The sequence below is a fragment of the Artemia sp. Qi Xiang Cuo genome, chromosome 14 (genome assembly GCF_049724085.1).
Source record: "Artemia sp. Qi Xiang Cuo chromosome 14, ASM4972408v1, whole genome shotgun sequence".
Classification (NCBI taxonomy): domain Eukaryota; kingdom Metazoa; phylum Arthropoda; class Branchiopoda; order Anostraca; family Artemiidae; genus Artemia; species Artemia sp. Qi Xiang Cuo.
The window spans coordinates 11061248-11076920 of record NC_142807.1 but is presented as its reverse complement, the minus strand read 5'-3'; the positions used below and the strand labels follow the sequence as shown (position 1 = coordinate 11076920).

The 15673-nt window shown below is 33.4% G+C and overlaps 1 protein-coding gene across 4 annotated transcripts in view; it reads left to right on the top strand.

Annotated features, from left to right (window-relative positions):
- The window catches only part of LOC148944123 (mitochondrial GTPase 1), a 104670-nt gene that overhangs the window by 63222 nt on the left and 25775 nt on the right, over positions 1-15673 (top strand). The window contains exon 8 of one of the 4 annotated variants that reach the window (XM_089100519.1): positions 339-464. The exons of the other annotated variants lie outside the window; for them this stretch is intronic. Coding sequence (XP_088956645.1) covers positions 339-385 — 47 coding nt within the window. The 3' untranslated portion in view covers positions 386-464. Of the gene's footprint in view, positions 1-338; positions 465-15673 lie in introns of those variants that run through there. 4 annotated transcript variants of the gene reach the window in all.

Genomic DNA, 15673 nt, shown 5'->3' with positions numbered 1-15673 from the left:
AGATTTCTTAAAACTTTTTTGTTCTTTTTTTTTTTTAGCCTACTGAATTTACCAAACTGTTTTTTTCACTAGAATTTAAAACACCATTGAAATAAACTAAAATGAATACAAGTTAATATATAACAAGTACTCATTTATCTGTTTTTCCAAGCATCTGACTTAACAATTACCGGAAATATAAGGAGAATTTTTTTTTGTGAATGTTGGAAAAAATACAGATTCCCAATTACGTTGATATATCCCTTGTCTTGGCAGTTGTTTTTAAGCGCTCTGTGAATCGGTGTAGTGACTTGTGTAGTTGGTTAATAACGGTAATAAGAATTATGTTTTTTTTTCAGCAATAAGGTGGATAAGCAATTTAGACCCAGCAATGAAGGTGAATTAAGCAATAAGGCGAAAAGTGATAATATCACTAAAGCTGAACACTGTTCCATTTTTGAATATTATCTTATTATTGATACACTATATAATAACGCTAATGCTGAAGAATGTTCTATTATTCAACACCATCTTATTATAGAATCAATAGTCAGTTACGGGTTTCGAATGACTCTAGGTTTGGAGCATGGACACCCATATGGAGGGCGGGGTTGAGGGGTGCTCCCCCCCCCCTGGGTGACCAGCTTTTCGCTTGGCCCTAGACGGTTGGCCAGCAAGGACGAATCAAGGAAGGCCTGAGGAACGCCTTGGCCCTCCCCCAAAATCGTAAGATTTCCCGGTATTCTGGGTACTTCTTATTGAAATTATCGAATAGAATGTGTTTTTGTGTTATTGAACCTCAAAAAAGGTCATCTCCTACGTGCCTGATACATACAATGTTCATAAATCTCATCAAATAATATATCTCAACCGAAATAAGTTCAGAAATCTCATCAATCAACTGTACTGTAATTTTGAGACGAGACTCACCGACTAAATTAAGCTGAACCCTAAGAAATTCTTGAACTATGTGCCAAGCTGACACCATAATCGGAGATTTATAAAACACTCAATAACAAATAACAGAAACGAAGTCACTGACACCGAAAGTATAGCTGATCTTTTAAATGAGCGATTCACATCTGTGTCCAGTAATGAACCTGATAATGTTCCTATTCCTAGCCTAAAGTACAACACCCAGAAGGAAATGAGTAGTATTACTACTACTGCAAATATGATCGAAAAATGACTCAAAAGCCTAGATATCAGCAAGACCTTTGGTCCAAATCAATCAGTCAAAATCAAAATATCCTTTATTTCAAAACGCGTACATGGTTGGGCCGATTCTTGTTTTTTTTTTCTTCAAGACAATAGTAAATAAATCTAAAAGTCTACAGATACAAAATACAATTTTCACATTCGGTGACACGGCCAAAACAAACAGAATTTTCACAACGCTTACACGGTTGACAAATTTAAAAAGACAAAAATTAAAATAACATACATCTATATATAAAATTAGGCATCTAAGTTGTAAAGACGAATAAACCCAGGCACAAAACATTTTTCATATCTTGCAGAGGTTTAAATAATGGTTGTATTTTGGGTATAGGTTCAGCAACAGACCTTTGCAACCTATGTCTACAAGGGGAAAAATCCGGAGGAAGTATATCACGGAGGTTGGGATTTTTCAAGATACCCTTTTCCAGTTTGAGACTAAGTTGTTGCATTCTTTTTTCAAGGGTAACAAGTTTAACTTCTTGGAGGAGCGATATATAGAGAACTTTAGGAGATTTAGACGCCACAATCAGGGCGCGGTACTGAACTCACTCCAATGTCTCCGACTGGTTATGAGTAAGGGAGAAATGCCGTACTTGAAAACAATATTCTAAGATAGGTCTAGTGAAAAAAGAGAGAACCTTAGAAGATGCTCAACAGGAACACCATAACGAGATAGCAATTTCATAGCAGAGATACCCAAATTTCCACATTTGACTCTGCTTCCTACTTCTTTGTCCTACTTCATATCTGATGAAATATGGACGCCTAGCAGCTTAATTACGGTGACCATCTGCTGTTGTTGTAGCGGCGGATAATAGGTTGGTTCGGTCCTTAAGAAAATAATTGGAATTGCAACAGATTTGTCCATATTCAATACCATGTCGTTACTTGCAGCCAGGTTCGTAATATACTCGATGATACCATATGCGTTGCTTGGGGAGTCCTTGTGGCAAATTTCAGTTAATTATAGATCATAGACGTACTTCCATCTTTCTGGATAGGACTCTGCCAGCTCGTTGACCATGACAAGAAACAAAAGAGGACCAAGGATTGTTCCTTGTGGCACTCCACAGTAGATTTGAACCTCGGTTGAGTACGCGCTCTTATATTTAGTGCTTTGCTGTTGATCGGAGAGAATACTGGCAATGATTCGAACTAAAGCAAGGGTGATACAATACCTTGTAAGTAACTTTTCGATGAGTTTACTGTGGTTAATCAGTTAGAAAGCTTTTTTCAGATCTATTGTTATGAGGTTTATCTTGTAGCTGGGGCTGTCTAGGTTCTTGAGGATTTTGTCCAGGAGGCTTACCAAATAGTGAGCTGTTGAGGTCTTGGGAAGACTACCAAATTGCTTTGGGTCCACCATACTGATGATTTTTTCCTTTAGCCAGGATGAGAGGAATTGCTCACAGACTTTGCTAAATGCCGGTGTAAGAGCGAATGGCCAAACTCCAGTGAAGTCATTAGGTGCGTCTACTTTAGGTATCAGTGTCACATATCCCTTATTCCATAAAGACAGGAAATTGCCAGAAATGGTGATGTGATTAAAATAATTGAAAGTGGTTGCCTAAGTTTGTCTGGGAAGGCTCTTATGATCTGTATTGGGATATCAATTGGCGTGACGCTTGTTCGTTTTAGCATTCTAAGTGGACTTAATCTTTCCAAAGATTGCGACACAGAAAGCAAACAACGAGAATCCCTCCCAAGATTAGAACCCGCCAAAACTCTTTCTTCTTTTTATCCTTTTTTCTTCTTCTTTTTTTTCCTTCGTTTTCTTCTGTCTTCCGTTTTTTCCTTTCCTCCTTTGCTCGTTCTTTTTTATCATCTTCCTCAGATTCTTTTTTATCCTTTGTTTTCTTCTTTTTTCCTTCGTCTTTTAGATATTCGTAGGCTTCTTTTATGTCCAGATACCTTTTTGTCGCTTCAATGGCACCGTCTTTTTTGTCAGGGTGCCATTTTAGTGCTAGTGAAAGGTACTGCTTTCGAATTTCCCTTATTGTGGGATTTTTTCCTTCAAATCCCAAAGTTTGCAGGTGTTTTTTTTTGTTTCTTCACTGTTTATCATGTCAAATAAAGTCAGAATACTTTTGACGCGTATTTGAACTAAAGCCAATGTTGAAGTTTCTTCAACAGTTCCATTAGAGTGAAATATCTTATAGCTGAAATATCTTACATAGTGGGACTTTTCTTCTCTATGATCGTTTTTCCACAAAATTCTTTTGCAGTTTCAAAAAGTCCCCAGAAATACTAGACCTACTTGTAATGACGAAATTTTTAATCGTGGGCCGCATACATCAAGACCTTCAAAATTCTAGCTTTGCCAGAAAGAAAGAAAAAAACATAAAAGCAGCATTCTTTTGCTGATTTTATGCAGTCCTATTTATTAGAAATACAAATAAAAATTTGCATTCCTAGCCAAAATGAAGCAAAAGAAAACGGTCTATCTGGTTAAAAAAAACAGAGAAACCAGAAGATAAACCAGAAGGAAGAAAAAACAGAGAAACTAGAAGATAAACCGGCAGGAAAAAATCCAAAGAAACCAGAAGATAAAGTGGTAGGAAAATATCAGAAGATAAACTGGTAGGAAAAAACAAGAAGATTAGAAAAAAGAAGAAGATGCAGAAACGCATATGCAAGAAAATGGTGGTTTTGCGGGTTCTCAACTTTGGATTCTCTTTGTTTTTTTTGGGTGTTGGAGTACGAAACTACTGGACAAAACGAAGTTTGAAATCTCCTAAGATAATGTGTTAATGCTAATTTTACGTGGAGCATTTCTGTGTGGATTAGGGTTAATTTTCATGCACGTTCAGGCTACAACAAGAATGGTGGCGTCATCTTTGCCTTTATTCTATAGCATTGCAGCCTGGGTTTGTAGAATAGATATAGTGGACTGGGATTTCATTGCTAATGACGTATTTAAAATTTTCATTAATCGTTCCGTGTCATCCATAAAAAAAAGCAATTAAACTATATTTCATAGGGTATGCTATAATAGGATGTGCAGCTCACTCTTTGTACTTACCTTGGACAGGAAAAGTTAGAAGCTCCAGTGTTCCTTAGAAATTTTAAAGCTCAAGTGGTAAATCGGGGAAGTTGAATCCGGGTTGCAGCGGTAGCTAGCAACCTAGTAAAAGACGATGACGCCCCATAGTAAAAAATGACATAGGTCATAACTTCTAACACTAGAATCAGATCAAAATACGAAGTGCACTATTAGAACCGCCTTGTTCAAAAGCCCTATATAGGATACTTATAGCCCCTTGGCTTCAACACAAGGGAAATATACTGCCTTGAAAATCAAGAAAAGTGGCTGCAACCACACTCTTCTGCATGTACGGCTTCTTTTTTTCTTCTTTTTTACAGATAGCGGGGCACTGGAACATCGTAGAGAGCTGTTTAATGGAAATTGATGGGGTTAAAAACCTTTTGTTATTGAAAAAAGTTATTTCTAGTATAAAATGGTTTTTTTCACGATTAACTAAAAAAAAACAAGTTTTTTTTTTAACTGAAAGTAATGAGTGATATCAAAACTTAAAACGAACAGAAATGATTCCGTATATGAAAGGGGCTGTCCCCTCCTCAACGCCTCGCTCTTTACGCTAAAGTTTGACTCTGTCTTACAACTTTATTTTTTAAAACAGTAAAAAAAACTTTTGCGTAAAGAGCGAGGCGTAAAGGAGGGGACAGCCCCTTTCATATACGGAATAATTTCTGTTCGTTTCAAGTTTTAATGTTGTTCCTTACTTTCAGTTAAAAAAAAACTCGTTTTATTTTTATTAATTTCTGAACGTTTTTGAATTAATGCAGCTTTGATTTTGGCTCACCGTACATGAATAATTAAAACGAAATTGGCATATTAATTTTCCTTTTTTTTGGCTAATTGGCTTTCTCGTAATTTTGTTCTCACGTAACTTACGAATTAGCTTACGTAACGAATTTCTATATTCGTATGTTTTTATTACATATATCAATAGCTTGTCAATACCCCTAGTCAATACCTTGCTCTTTACGCTAAAGTTCGAATTTTGTTCAAATCACAAACCCCTGAATCACAAAGGCCGGTTAATTAGAATAGATAGCTCTTTTGAAAGTACTAAAAAAATTTAGCATAAAGCGCCAGGTATTGACTCGGGGGTGGACTACCTAAAATCTGTAATGATGTCTCTTTGTTTTAAGTTTAAATGTTTCCTCTTACTTTCAGTTGAAAAAAAACTTGTTTTTTTATTTAATTTCTGATCGTTTTTTAAATAATGCTGCGAAATCTGGCGCCCCTTCATGGAAATGTTCCTTCCCCAAAGGAAATGTTCCTTCCCCCAAGGAAATATCCTCCATGAAAAGATCCTCCCCTGTAACCCCTACTCCGACCCCGACCCCCCACAAGAAAAAACTTCCTCCTGAAAACACCTGTATACTTCCCAATAACCAATACCATATTTAAACAATGGGCAAAGTTTATAACTTGAAGCCCTTGCCCCAGGAACTGTGGGGGATTAAGGTATCCTCAAAGACATATTAAAATCAATTTTTCCACTAAAAACTGCATTTTTACGGCCAATCTTGATGAATGACGTCATAATAGTAGGTAGTAACCATATATAAAACAAGTGAATGTAATATTTATACGCGTTTATCTTTCGAGAAAATAATATAAGACGTGTAATGCATCGATATAGGTCATTATAAATGGGGACTATATAAGTTTCAACGGATATAGCTGAAATCTAGTAAAGAAATACTGAGGATCGCCATACTGAGGATCGTGTCTTGTTATTCCAACTAAGAAAAGGCCATAGGCGTTTTCCTGTTTGTATTAAATAGGTATTATGTATGTTTCATCGGTATCATTTCTGTAGAGATGACTAAAACCTAGTAAGGAACGAACCATGGCACGTATTGGAAATGGTTCTCTGAAGTTTGTCTCTTACTATTCCAAATACGAAAAAGCCATAAGCTTTTTCCTGATTGTAATTTTTACTGAGAAGAATCATTATCAGGATTGTGGCTGTAGAGCATTCGGGTTGAAGTGGTAGCTAGCAACCTAGTAAGAGACAATCATGTCCCGTATTAAGAAATAAAATAGCCCGTAAATCCTAAAAATATACTCAAATCGAAACACGAATTATACTATTAGAATCGCCTTGTCTGAAACCCCTATGTAGGAAACTTACAGCTCCTTGGCTTGAATAACGAGGAATATCCATTGGCTTGAAAAACAGGATAAGTGGCTTGAACTACGATATTTATATCAAACAGTTCGTGGTAACGAACTGTATAGTGAGCGACTCGTTTCAATAGTAACCGAAACTTTAAAAAATGGAGTTTTTATACCAATAGCTACATCAAAAGAATGGGATTTTTACGCTAATTTTAAATATATTTTTCATCAAGTTTAACGTTACCCATCAAAAGTTACGAATCTGAGAAAACTTGCCTTATTTTGGGTAAAAAGGGGGAACACCTCCCAACAGTCATAGAATCTTGACCAAAATCACAATATAATTTTCAGTGTATCAGATAACCTTACTGTAGAAGTTTGAAGCTCCTATATGTAAAAATGTGGAATTTGGTATTTTTTCCAGAAGAAAGATCACGGATGCGTGTTTATTTGTTTGTTTGTTTCTTTCTTTTCCCCAGGGGTGATTGTCTCGACTCAGTGATCCTATAATGTTGCGAGAAGGCTCATTCAAACGGAAATCAAACGTTCTAGTGCCTTCTTTCCATAAAAAAAAATAGAATCACTTTTTTACAAAAAAAAAACTGCCTTTTTTATGTCTTTTCATGCTAAAGTCTTTTCAAAGATATTTGATTTATGGAGCAATCAAACCGTTCGTGGCAACAAACTGTATAGTAAGAGCGATTCGTCTCAATAGTAACCAAAACTTTAAAAACGAAATTTTGATACCAATAGATACATCAAAAGAATTGGATTTTTATGCTGATTTTAAATATTTAAGTTTCGTTGAGTTTAGTGTTACCCATCAAAATTTACGACCCTGAGAAAATCAAAAGAATAACCTGGCTAAAAAAGGGGATAAAAGTTTTAGTGCCTTTTGAATTAAAAAACCAAAATAAATTAATTTCATGTTGAAGATTGATCAATGACGTCATAATTGTAGGTTGTAGCCAGGTCGTCTCTTATTATAACTAAGATTGAACTTTAGCCTATTCTGCCTGAAATTTTTTTTTTTAATAAAGAGGAACTTCAGAGATTAGGGATGTAAACAATCAGCACAGTTGATTATAAATGGAGAGTTTGTAAGTTCCATCAGTATCAAAGCTGTAGAGATATCTGAAATGCAGTAAAGAACAGACCACAGCATACACAGGAGTTACTAAGCTGCCTGATTTTCTGAGACTCGTCAATTACTATTACAAATAAGAAAAAACCATAGGAATTTTTTCTGTTTGCAATATTTTTAAAGTAAATTTTAGTAAAGCACGAACTCTAATTATAGTAACAAACTCTAATCTTGGTTACAGCTATAGCTGCAGCTACTATTTTGCAAACCAAAGCCAATAGTAACCGAATGTTTGAAAATGCGTTTTAAAAAAACTACCAAATGAGAAAAATTGTATCGGATTTGGGTTGCAGTGGAAGCTAGCAACCTAGTAAGAGACGATAACGCCCTATAATAAAAAAGAAATAACAAGGGAAATATACTGGATTGAAAATCAAGAAAATTGGCTGAAACCACAATATTCTGCATATACGGCATCTTTTTCCTTTTTTTTTCTTTTCCACAGATAGCTTGGCACTGGAACATTGTAGAGAGCTATTTAATAGCTCATTTTAATGGAAATTGAGGGGTTAAAAATAATAGTAAGGAACAAACTCTAACCTATAAAATACATTTTCTACTTTAAAGAGTTACTTTGATAAAAAATGATTATAATATAAAATGAAAAAAAAACATTTATAGTGTTTGAGCACCAATTGTCAAACAGTTCGTGGTAACGAACTGCAAGTAAGAAGTGACCAGGCTCAATAGTAGCGGAAACTCTAAAAAACAGAATTTTGATACCAATAGATAAATCAATAGAATTGTGTTTTTATACTGATTTTAAATATATAGGTTTCATCAAGTTTATTTTTACCCATCAAAAGTTAAGAGCCTGAGAAAATTTCATTATTTTCTAACAAAGGTGAAAACACCCCATAAATATCATACAATCTTAATGAAAATCATACCATTAGATTCAGCGTATTAGAGAACCCTAATGTAGAGGTTTCAAGCTCCTATCTGCGAAAATATTGGATTATGTATCTTTTGCCAGAAGAAAGATCACGGAGGAGTGTTTATTTGTTCTTTTGTTGTTGTATTCCAGGGGTGATCGTATCGACGCAGTTATCCTAGAATGTCACGAAAGGGCTCATTCAAATGGAAATTAAAAGTTCTAGGGCCTTTTTTAAGTGACCAAAAAAATTGGTCTCCCTATATAAACTGCAAAATTGGTGCTATTATGTAAACTGCAAAAATATTTATAATGTCTCATCACCAATCCTAATTTTTAATTAAAACTAAAGAAATACTTGAAAATTTTTAAAGAAGTTTTTAATTTATATCAGTCTAAATTGACGTAATACGATATTTTATGTGCAAAATCCGTGTTGCAGCGGTTGCTAGCAACCTAGTAAGAGACGACCACGCCCCATAGTAAAAACTAAAATAACCCATAATTCCCAAGAATAGAGTCTGATCAAAACAAGAAGTACACTATTAGAAATGCCTTGTCCAAAACCTCTATATAGAAAACTTGGCTTGAACAACAGGGAAAACATATTAGCTTGAAAATTAAGAAAAGTGGCTGAAACCACGATATTCTCCAGATAAGGCATGTTTTTTCTTTCCGTTTTTTTTCTCTTTTGCTAGCTGGTCACTGGAAAATCATATAGAGCTGTATAATGGCTCATCATTTTAAAGGAAATTGCTACATCTAGCGCCTTTTGTAATTAAAAATAAGTTTTTAAAATAAAATTAATTTTGACAAAAAAACTGCATTTTGTTTACAAGTTTGACGAATGATATTATAATCATGTAATAACTGTATATGACGTAATAAGTGAATGCAACATGTATACACGTTTATATCTCCACAGGGTAATTTTATTTTATTTCAGTTGTATTCTCTGCGCCGATAAATCTATTATGTGAACTACATAAATATTTATGGTGTCTGAGTATTAATTTTAATTTTATAATCAAAATTAGAAAAATTCCTGAAAATTTTAGAATTAGTTTAATTTTTTGTTAGTTTCTAACTACTCGACGTGTCATTCAATGTTTACATTAAAAGATAACCATATATGACCTAATAAGTAAATGCAATATTTATGCACATTCATCTTTCCACAAGGTAATTTTATTTTACTTTAGTTCTAAGTTCAGGATTGCTAAAGTTATTATGTAGACTGCAAAAATATTTATGGTGTCTGAGCAATAATTTTGATCTTATAATTAAAACTAGAAAAACACTTGAAAATTTTTAAATTAGTTTTATTTTTTGTTAGTTCCTAACTACGCGACGTGTCATTCAATGTTTACATTAAAAGATAACCATATGTGACCTAATAAGTGAATGCATTATTTATAAACATTTATGTCTCGACAAGATAGTTTATTTTTATTTTTGTTCTAAATTCAAGATGGCTAAAGTTATTATGGAAACTGCAAAAAATTTAAGGTGTCTGAGCAATAATTTTAATTTTTTAATTAAGACTAGAAAAATACCTGAAAATTTTTAAATTAGTTTAATTTTTTGTTGGTTTCTAACTTCCCGACGTGTCATTCAATGTTTGCATTAAAAGATAACCATATGTGACCTAATAAGTAAATGCAATATTTACATATGTTTATCTTTCGACAAGATAATTTTGTTTTATTTTAGTTCTCAGTTCAGGATCGTTAAAGTTATTATGTAAACTGCAAAAATATTTATGGTGTCTGAGAAATAATTTAAATTTTTTCATTAGAACTAGAAAAATACCTGAAAATTTTAAACTTAGTTTTTTTTTTTGTTGGTTTCTAACTTCCCGACGTGTCATTCAATGTTTGCATTAAAAGATGACCATATGTGACCAAATAAGTGAATGCAATATTTATACACATTCATCTTTCGACAAGATAGTTTTATTTTATATTAGCTGTAATTTCAGGATCGTTAAAGCTATTATGTAAACTGCAAAAATATTTATGGTGTCTGAGAAATAATTAAAACTTTTTCATTAGAACTAGAAAAATTCCTGAAAATTTTAAAATTAGTTTTATTTTTTGTTAGTTTCTAACTACTCGACGTGTCATTCAATGTTTACATTAAAAGATAACCATATGTGACGTAATAAGTGAATGCATTATTTATAAACATTCATCTTTCGACAAGATAGTTTTATTTTATATTAGTTCTAATTTTAGGATCGCTAAAGTTATTATGTAAACTACAAAAATATTTATGGTGTCTGAGCAGTAATTTAAATTTTTTAATTAAAACTAGAAAAATACCTGAAAATTTTAAAATTAGTTTAATTTTTTGCTAGGTTCTAACTACTCGACGTGTCATTCAATGTTTGCATTAAAAGATAACCATATGTGACCTAATAAGTGAATGCAATATTTATACACGTTCATCTTTCGACAAGATAGTTTTATTTTATATTAGCTGTAATTTCAGGATCGTTAAAGTTATTATGTAAACTGCAAAAATATTTATGGTGTCTGAGCAATAATTTAAATTTTTTAATTAAAACTAGAAAAATACCTGAAAATTTTAAAATTAGTTTTATTTTTTGTTGGTTTCTAACTTCCCGACGTGTCATTCAATGTTTGCATTAAAAGATGACCATATGTGACCAAATAAGTGAATGCAATATTTATACACATTCATCTTTCGACAAGATAGTTTTATTTTATATTAGTTGTAATTTCAGGATCGCTAAAGTTATTATGTAAACTGCAAAAATATTTATGGTGTCTGAGCAATAATTTAAATTTTTTAATCAAAACTAGAAAAATACCTGAAAATTTTAAAATTAGTTTTATTTTTTGTTAGTTTCTAACTTCCCGACGTGTCATTCAATGTTTGCATTAAAAGATAACCATATGTGACCAAATAAGTAAATGCAATATTTATACACGTTCATCTTTCGACAAGATAGTTTTATTTTATTTTAGTTTTAAGTTCAGGATCGCTAAAGTTATTATGTAAACTGCAAAAATATTTAAGGTGTCTGAGCACTAATTTAAATTTTTTAATCAAAACTAGAAAAATACCTGAAAATTTTAAAATTAGTTTAATTTTTTGTTAGTTTCTAACTTCCCGACGTGTCATTCAATGTTTGCATTAAAAGATAACCATATGTGACCTAATAAGTAAATGCAATATTTATACACGTTCATCTTTCGACAAGATAGTTTTATTTTATATTAGTTGTAATTTCAGGATCGCTAAAGTTATTATGTAAACTACAAAAATATTTAAGGTGTCTGAGCAGTAATTTAAATTTTATAATCAAAACTAGAAAAATACCTGAAAATTTTAAAATTAGTTTTATTTTTTGTTCGGTTCTAACTACCCGACGTGCCATTCAATGTGTATTTCCATTAAAAAAAATAATTTTTGATTTTAATTTTCAGTTCAGGATCGCTAAAGCTATAATGTAAACTGCAAAAATATTCATGGTGTCTGAGCAATAATATTTATTTTTTAATTAAACTAGAAAAGTACTTCAAAATTTTAAAATTAGTTTTGTTTTTTGCTAGGTTCTAACTACTCAACAGGTAGCTAGCAGCCTGGTATCTGGGTCCCAACGGTATATTACATAAAAAAAAATATAATGATCTCTTATAAAAACGTTTTTAAGTGCTTAGCTATCGGTATTCCAATTTCCTGTGCTGGATGGCAACTCTTTAGAAAGTATAGAAAAACCAAAATGGATAAAGGCTTAAGCGAAGAAGATAATAAAGACACCAACTCTTCTTCTAAGAAGATGAGTGAACTCAAACAAGCCAATAAGACTAAGCCTTCTGAATAACAAATCTTTGGACCTTCTATAAATGAAACTCCAAGGTGCAGGGAACAAAAATTTAAAATCGAAAAAAAAATACCGGACTCGCGAAAAATTCGAAAGACTGAAGCAAAGACTGGTGGAGAGAATAACAAAAAAGAAAATGTTTCAGAAAAAGAAAATACTTCAAATAAAGACAATGCTTCTGAAAAAAAAAGTTATGTTGAAAAAGGAAATGTTGCGGAAAACAAAATTACTTCAGAAAACGCTACAGAAAAAGAATATGCTGTAGAGAAAAAAAAGGCTACAGAAAAAGAATATGCTGTAGAGAAAAAAATGGCTACAGAAAAAGAAAATGCTGAAGAAAAAGAAAATGTTGTGGAAGAAGAAAATACCTCTGAAAAAGAAATGGCTTCAGAAAAAGAAAATACTGCTGAAAAAGAAAATGCTGTAGAAAAAGAAAATGTTGCAGAAAAAGAAAATTATGCAAAAACAGAAAATGGAATGAAAAGCCTACATTTTGCAAAGAACGAACTAATAAACTGCAAGAGTTTACTTAAACAGCAAAAGATAAACACAAAAGCTACTGCAAAAAATAAAGTCGAAAAAAAAAGCGCCCACAAAAACAGCGAAGCTAAGAAAATTAAAATAGAAGAAGAAAAAAGTCTTCCTAGGGCTATACTGATTAAAATTAGGGACTCTATTCAGCATTTAGGCAAAAGAGTTGGAATCACTAGCTGGGTTCAAACACACTGCCGAAGGATGTTCTTCGAAGCAAGAGATGGAACTGGCCACCTTTGGTGTGTAATCATAGATTTGCTAATCAGAATATATGATGACATTACATTGATGACCGAGAAATGTATCTCGCTGCTTGGCAACATTGTGACACTGTTGATTTTTTTTGCAACACTGAAAAAATTACCTGTGAAGTTAGAAACAGCCTTACACTGTGCGGCTGTGAAAGGTAATTTGAAGGTTTGTGAACTGCTAGTTTCAATGGGTGTAACTATAGATGCATTAGATTCCAAAAAGCAAAAAAGAAAAGCCTTATATTACGCTGTTACTTCAGATCAATTACATGTGACTAGGTATCTATTAGAGAATGGAGCAAACCCAAATGCCAAATATTTTTTGTCTTCTTAAATTAACAGCCTTACATGTTGCTGCTTTGATAGGCTGTTTAGAAATTTGTCGGCTACTAGTTGCCAAGGGTGCTACTATAGATGCTTTAGATAAATACGGGAGAACAGTCTTATACTACGCTGTTAATTCGAATCAATTAGAAGTGACAAGGTATCTATTAGAGAATGGAGCCAACATAAAAGCCAAAACAAAGGGTGTCGACTTTGAAAAGGAAACAATCTTACATGCTGCTGCTCGGTTTTCCAGTTTAGAAATTTGTCAACTACTAGTTGCCAAGGGTGCCACTATAGATGCCTTAGATTCGGGTGGTAGAACACCCTTATATTACGCCGTAGCTTCGGAACGATTAAATGTGACGGAACGATTAGGTATTTATTAGAGAATGGTGCCAACCCAAATATAAAGTGTCTATGGTGCCACTATTGTATAAGTATCGAATATGAATTTTTTTTAGAAGACTACGAAGAAGACATAACAGACAGACAAACGGTCTTGCATGTTGCTGCTAGGCAAAGCAATTTGGACATTTGCCAACTACTAGTTTCAAAGGGAGCTAATGTTAATAGTTTGACTTCAAATAACGAGACAGCTTTGATGATAGCTTTGCAAAACAACCTTTCACCTCTATGGATTTCAGGCTTAGCTAGATTGAACAATACCCTTTCATTTAAAAAGCACCCTGGATACAATTTAGTCATAGCTGAGTATTTTTTGAAAAATGAAGTAGTTTATAATTCCGAATTGACAAAAGATGTCAAAGATAAATATAGGGAAACATTCAAGCAAGTTGTTGCTTCAAAACACGATTTTCAAAAATTAGCACAATGGCATCCGACAATGTGCAGAATTACCTCTGAAAAATCTGACGGCTCACTTAAATCAATTTGCCGGGATGTAGTTTGGAAAAATATAGATAATACAAAAATAAGTGACATCGTTAATGGATTAAATATGCCAGAATGTTTAAGAAAATACTTAATTTACGCGGAGGAATTAATATATTTGTTCCACGACCGGAGATCCTCTTAGGTATTTATATGCAACTGTTGGCTTAATTGTCTGCAGCTATTGAATTAGTTTTAGATGCAACTGTTGGCTTAATTTTCTACAGCTGATGGCTTAGTTTTAAATGAAAATGTTGGCTTAATTGTCTGCAGCTTTTGGTTTAGCTGTACCCGCATCTAATGGCTTAGTTTTACTTGCAACTGTTGGCTTAATTGTCTGCAGCTGTTGGCTTAGTTTTAGATGTAACTGTTGGCTTAATTGTCAGCATTTGTTGGCTTAATTTGAGATGCAACTGTTGGCTTAATTGCCTGAAATTTTTGATATAGTTGTACCCGTAGCTAATGGCTTAGTTTTACATGCAAATGTTGGCTTAACTCTCTGCAGTTGTTGGCTTAGTTTTAGAAGCAACTGTTAGCTTAATTGTCTACAAATTTTGGTTTAATTGTACCCGCAGCTAATGGTTTAGTTTTACTTGCAACTGTTAGCTTAACTGTCTGCAACTGTTGGCATAGTTTTAGATGCAAATTTTGGCTTAATTGTCTGTAGCTGTTGACTTAGTTTTGGATGTAATTGTTGGCTTAATTGTCTGCAGGTTTCGGTTTATTTGTACCCGCAGCTAATAGCTTAGATTTACTTTTAACTGTTGTCTTATAGTTTTAGATTTATCTGTTGGCTCAATTGTCTGTAGCTGTTGGCTTAGTTTTAGATGCAACTGTTGGCTTAATTGTCTGCAGATTTCGGTGTAGTTGTACCCGTAGCTAATGGCTTAGTTTTACATGCAAATGTTAGCTTAATCGTCTGCAGCTATTGGCTTAGTTTTAGATGCAACTGTTGGCTTAATTGTCTGCAGCTGTTGGCTTAGTTTTAAATGAAAATGCTGGCTTGATTGTCTGCAGCTTTTGGTTTAGTTGTTCCTGTAGCTAATGGCTTAGTTTTACTTGCAACTGTTGGCTTAATTGTCTGCATTTATTGGCTTAGTTTTAGATGCAACTGTTGGCTTAATTGTCTGCAGCTTTTGATTTAGTTGTACCCGTAGCTAATGGCTTAGTTTTTCATGCAATTGTTGGCTTAATTGTCTGCAGCTGTTGGCTAAGTTTTAGAAGCAGCTGTTGGCTCCATTGTCTACAGCTTTTGTCAGTAGCTAAAGCTCAGTTTACCTGCAACTGTTGGCTTAATTGTCTGCAGCTGTTGGGTTAGTTTTAGAAGAAGCTGTTTGCTTTGTTTTAGATGTAACTGTTGGCTTAATTGTCTGCAGCTTTTGGCTTAGGTTTAGATGCAACTGTTGGCTTAATTGTCTGCAGCTTTTGGTTTAGTTGTACCCGC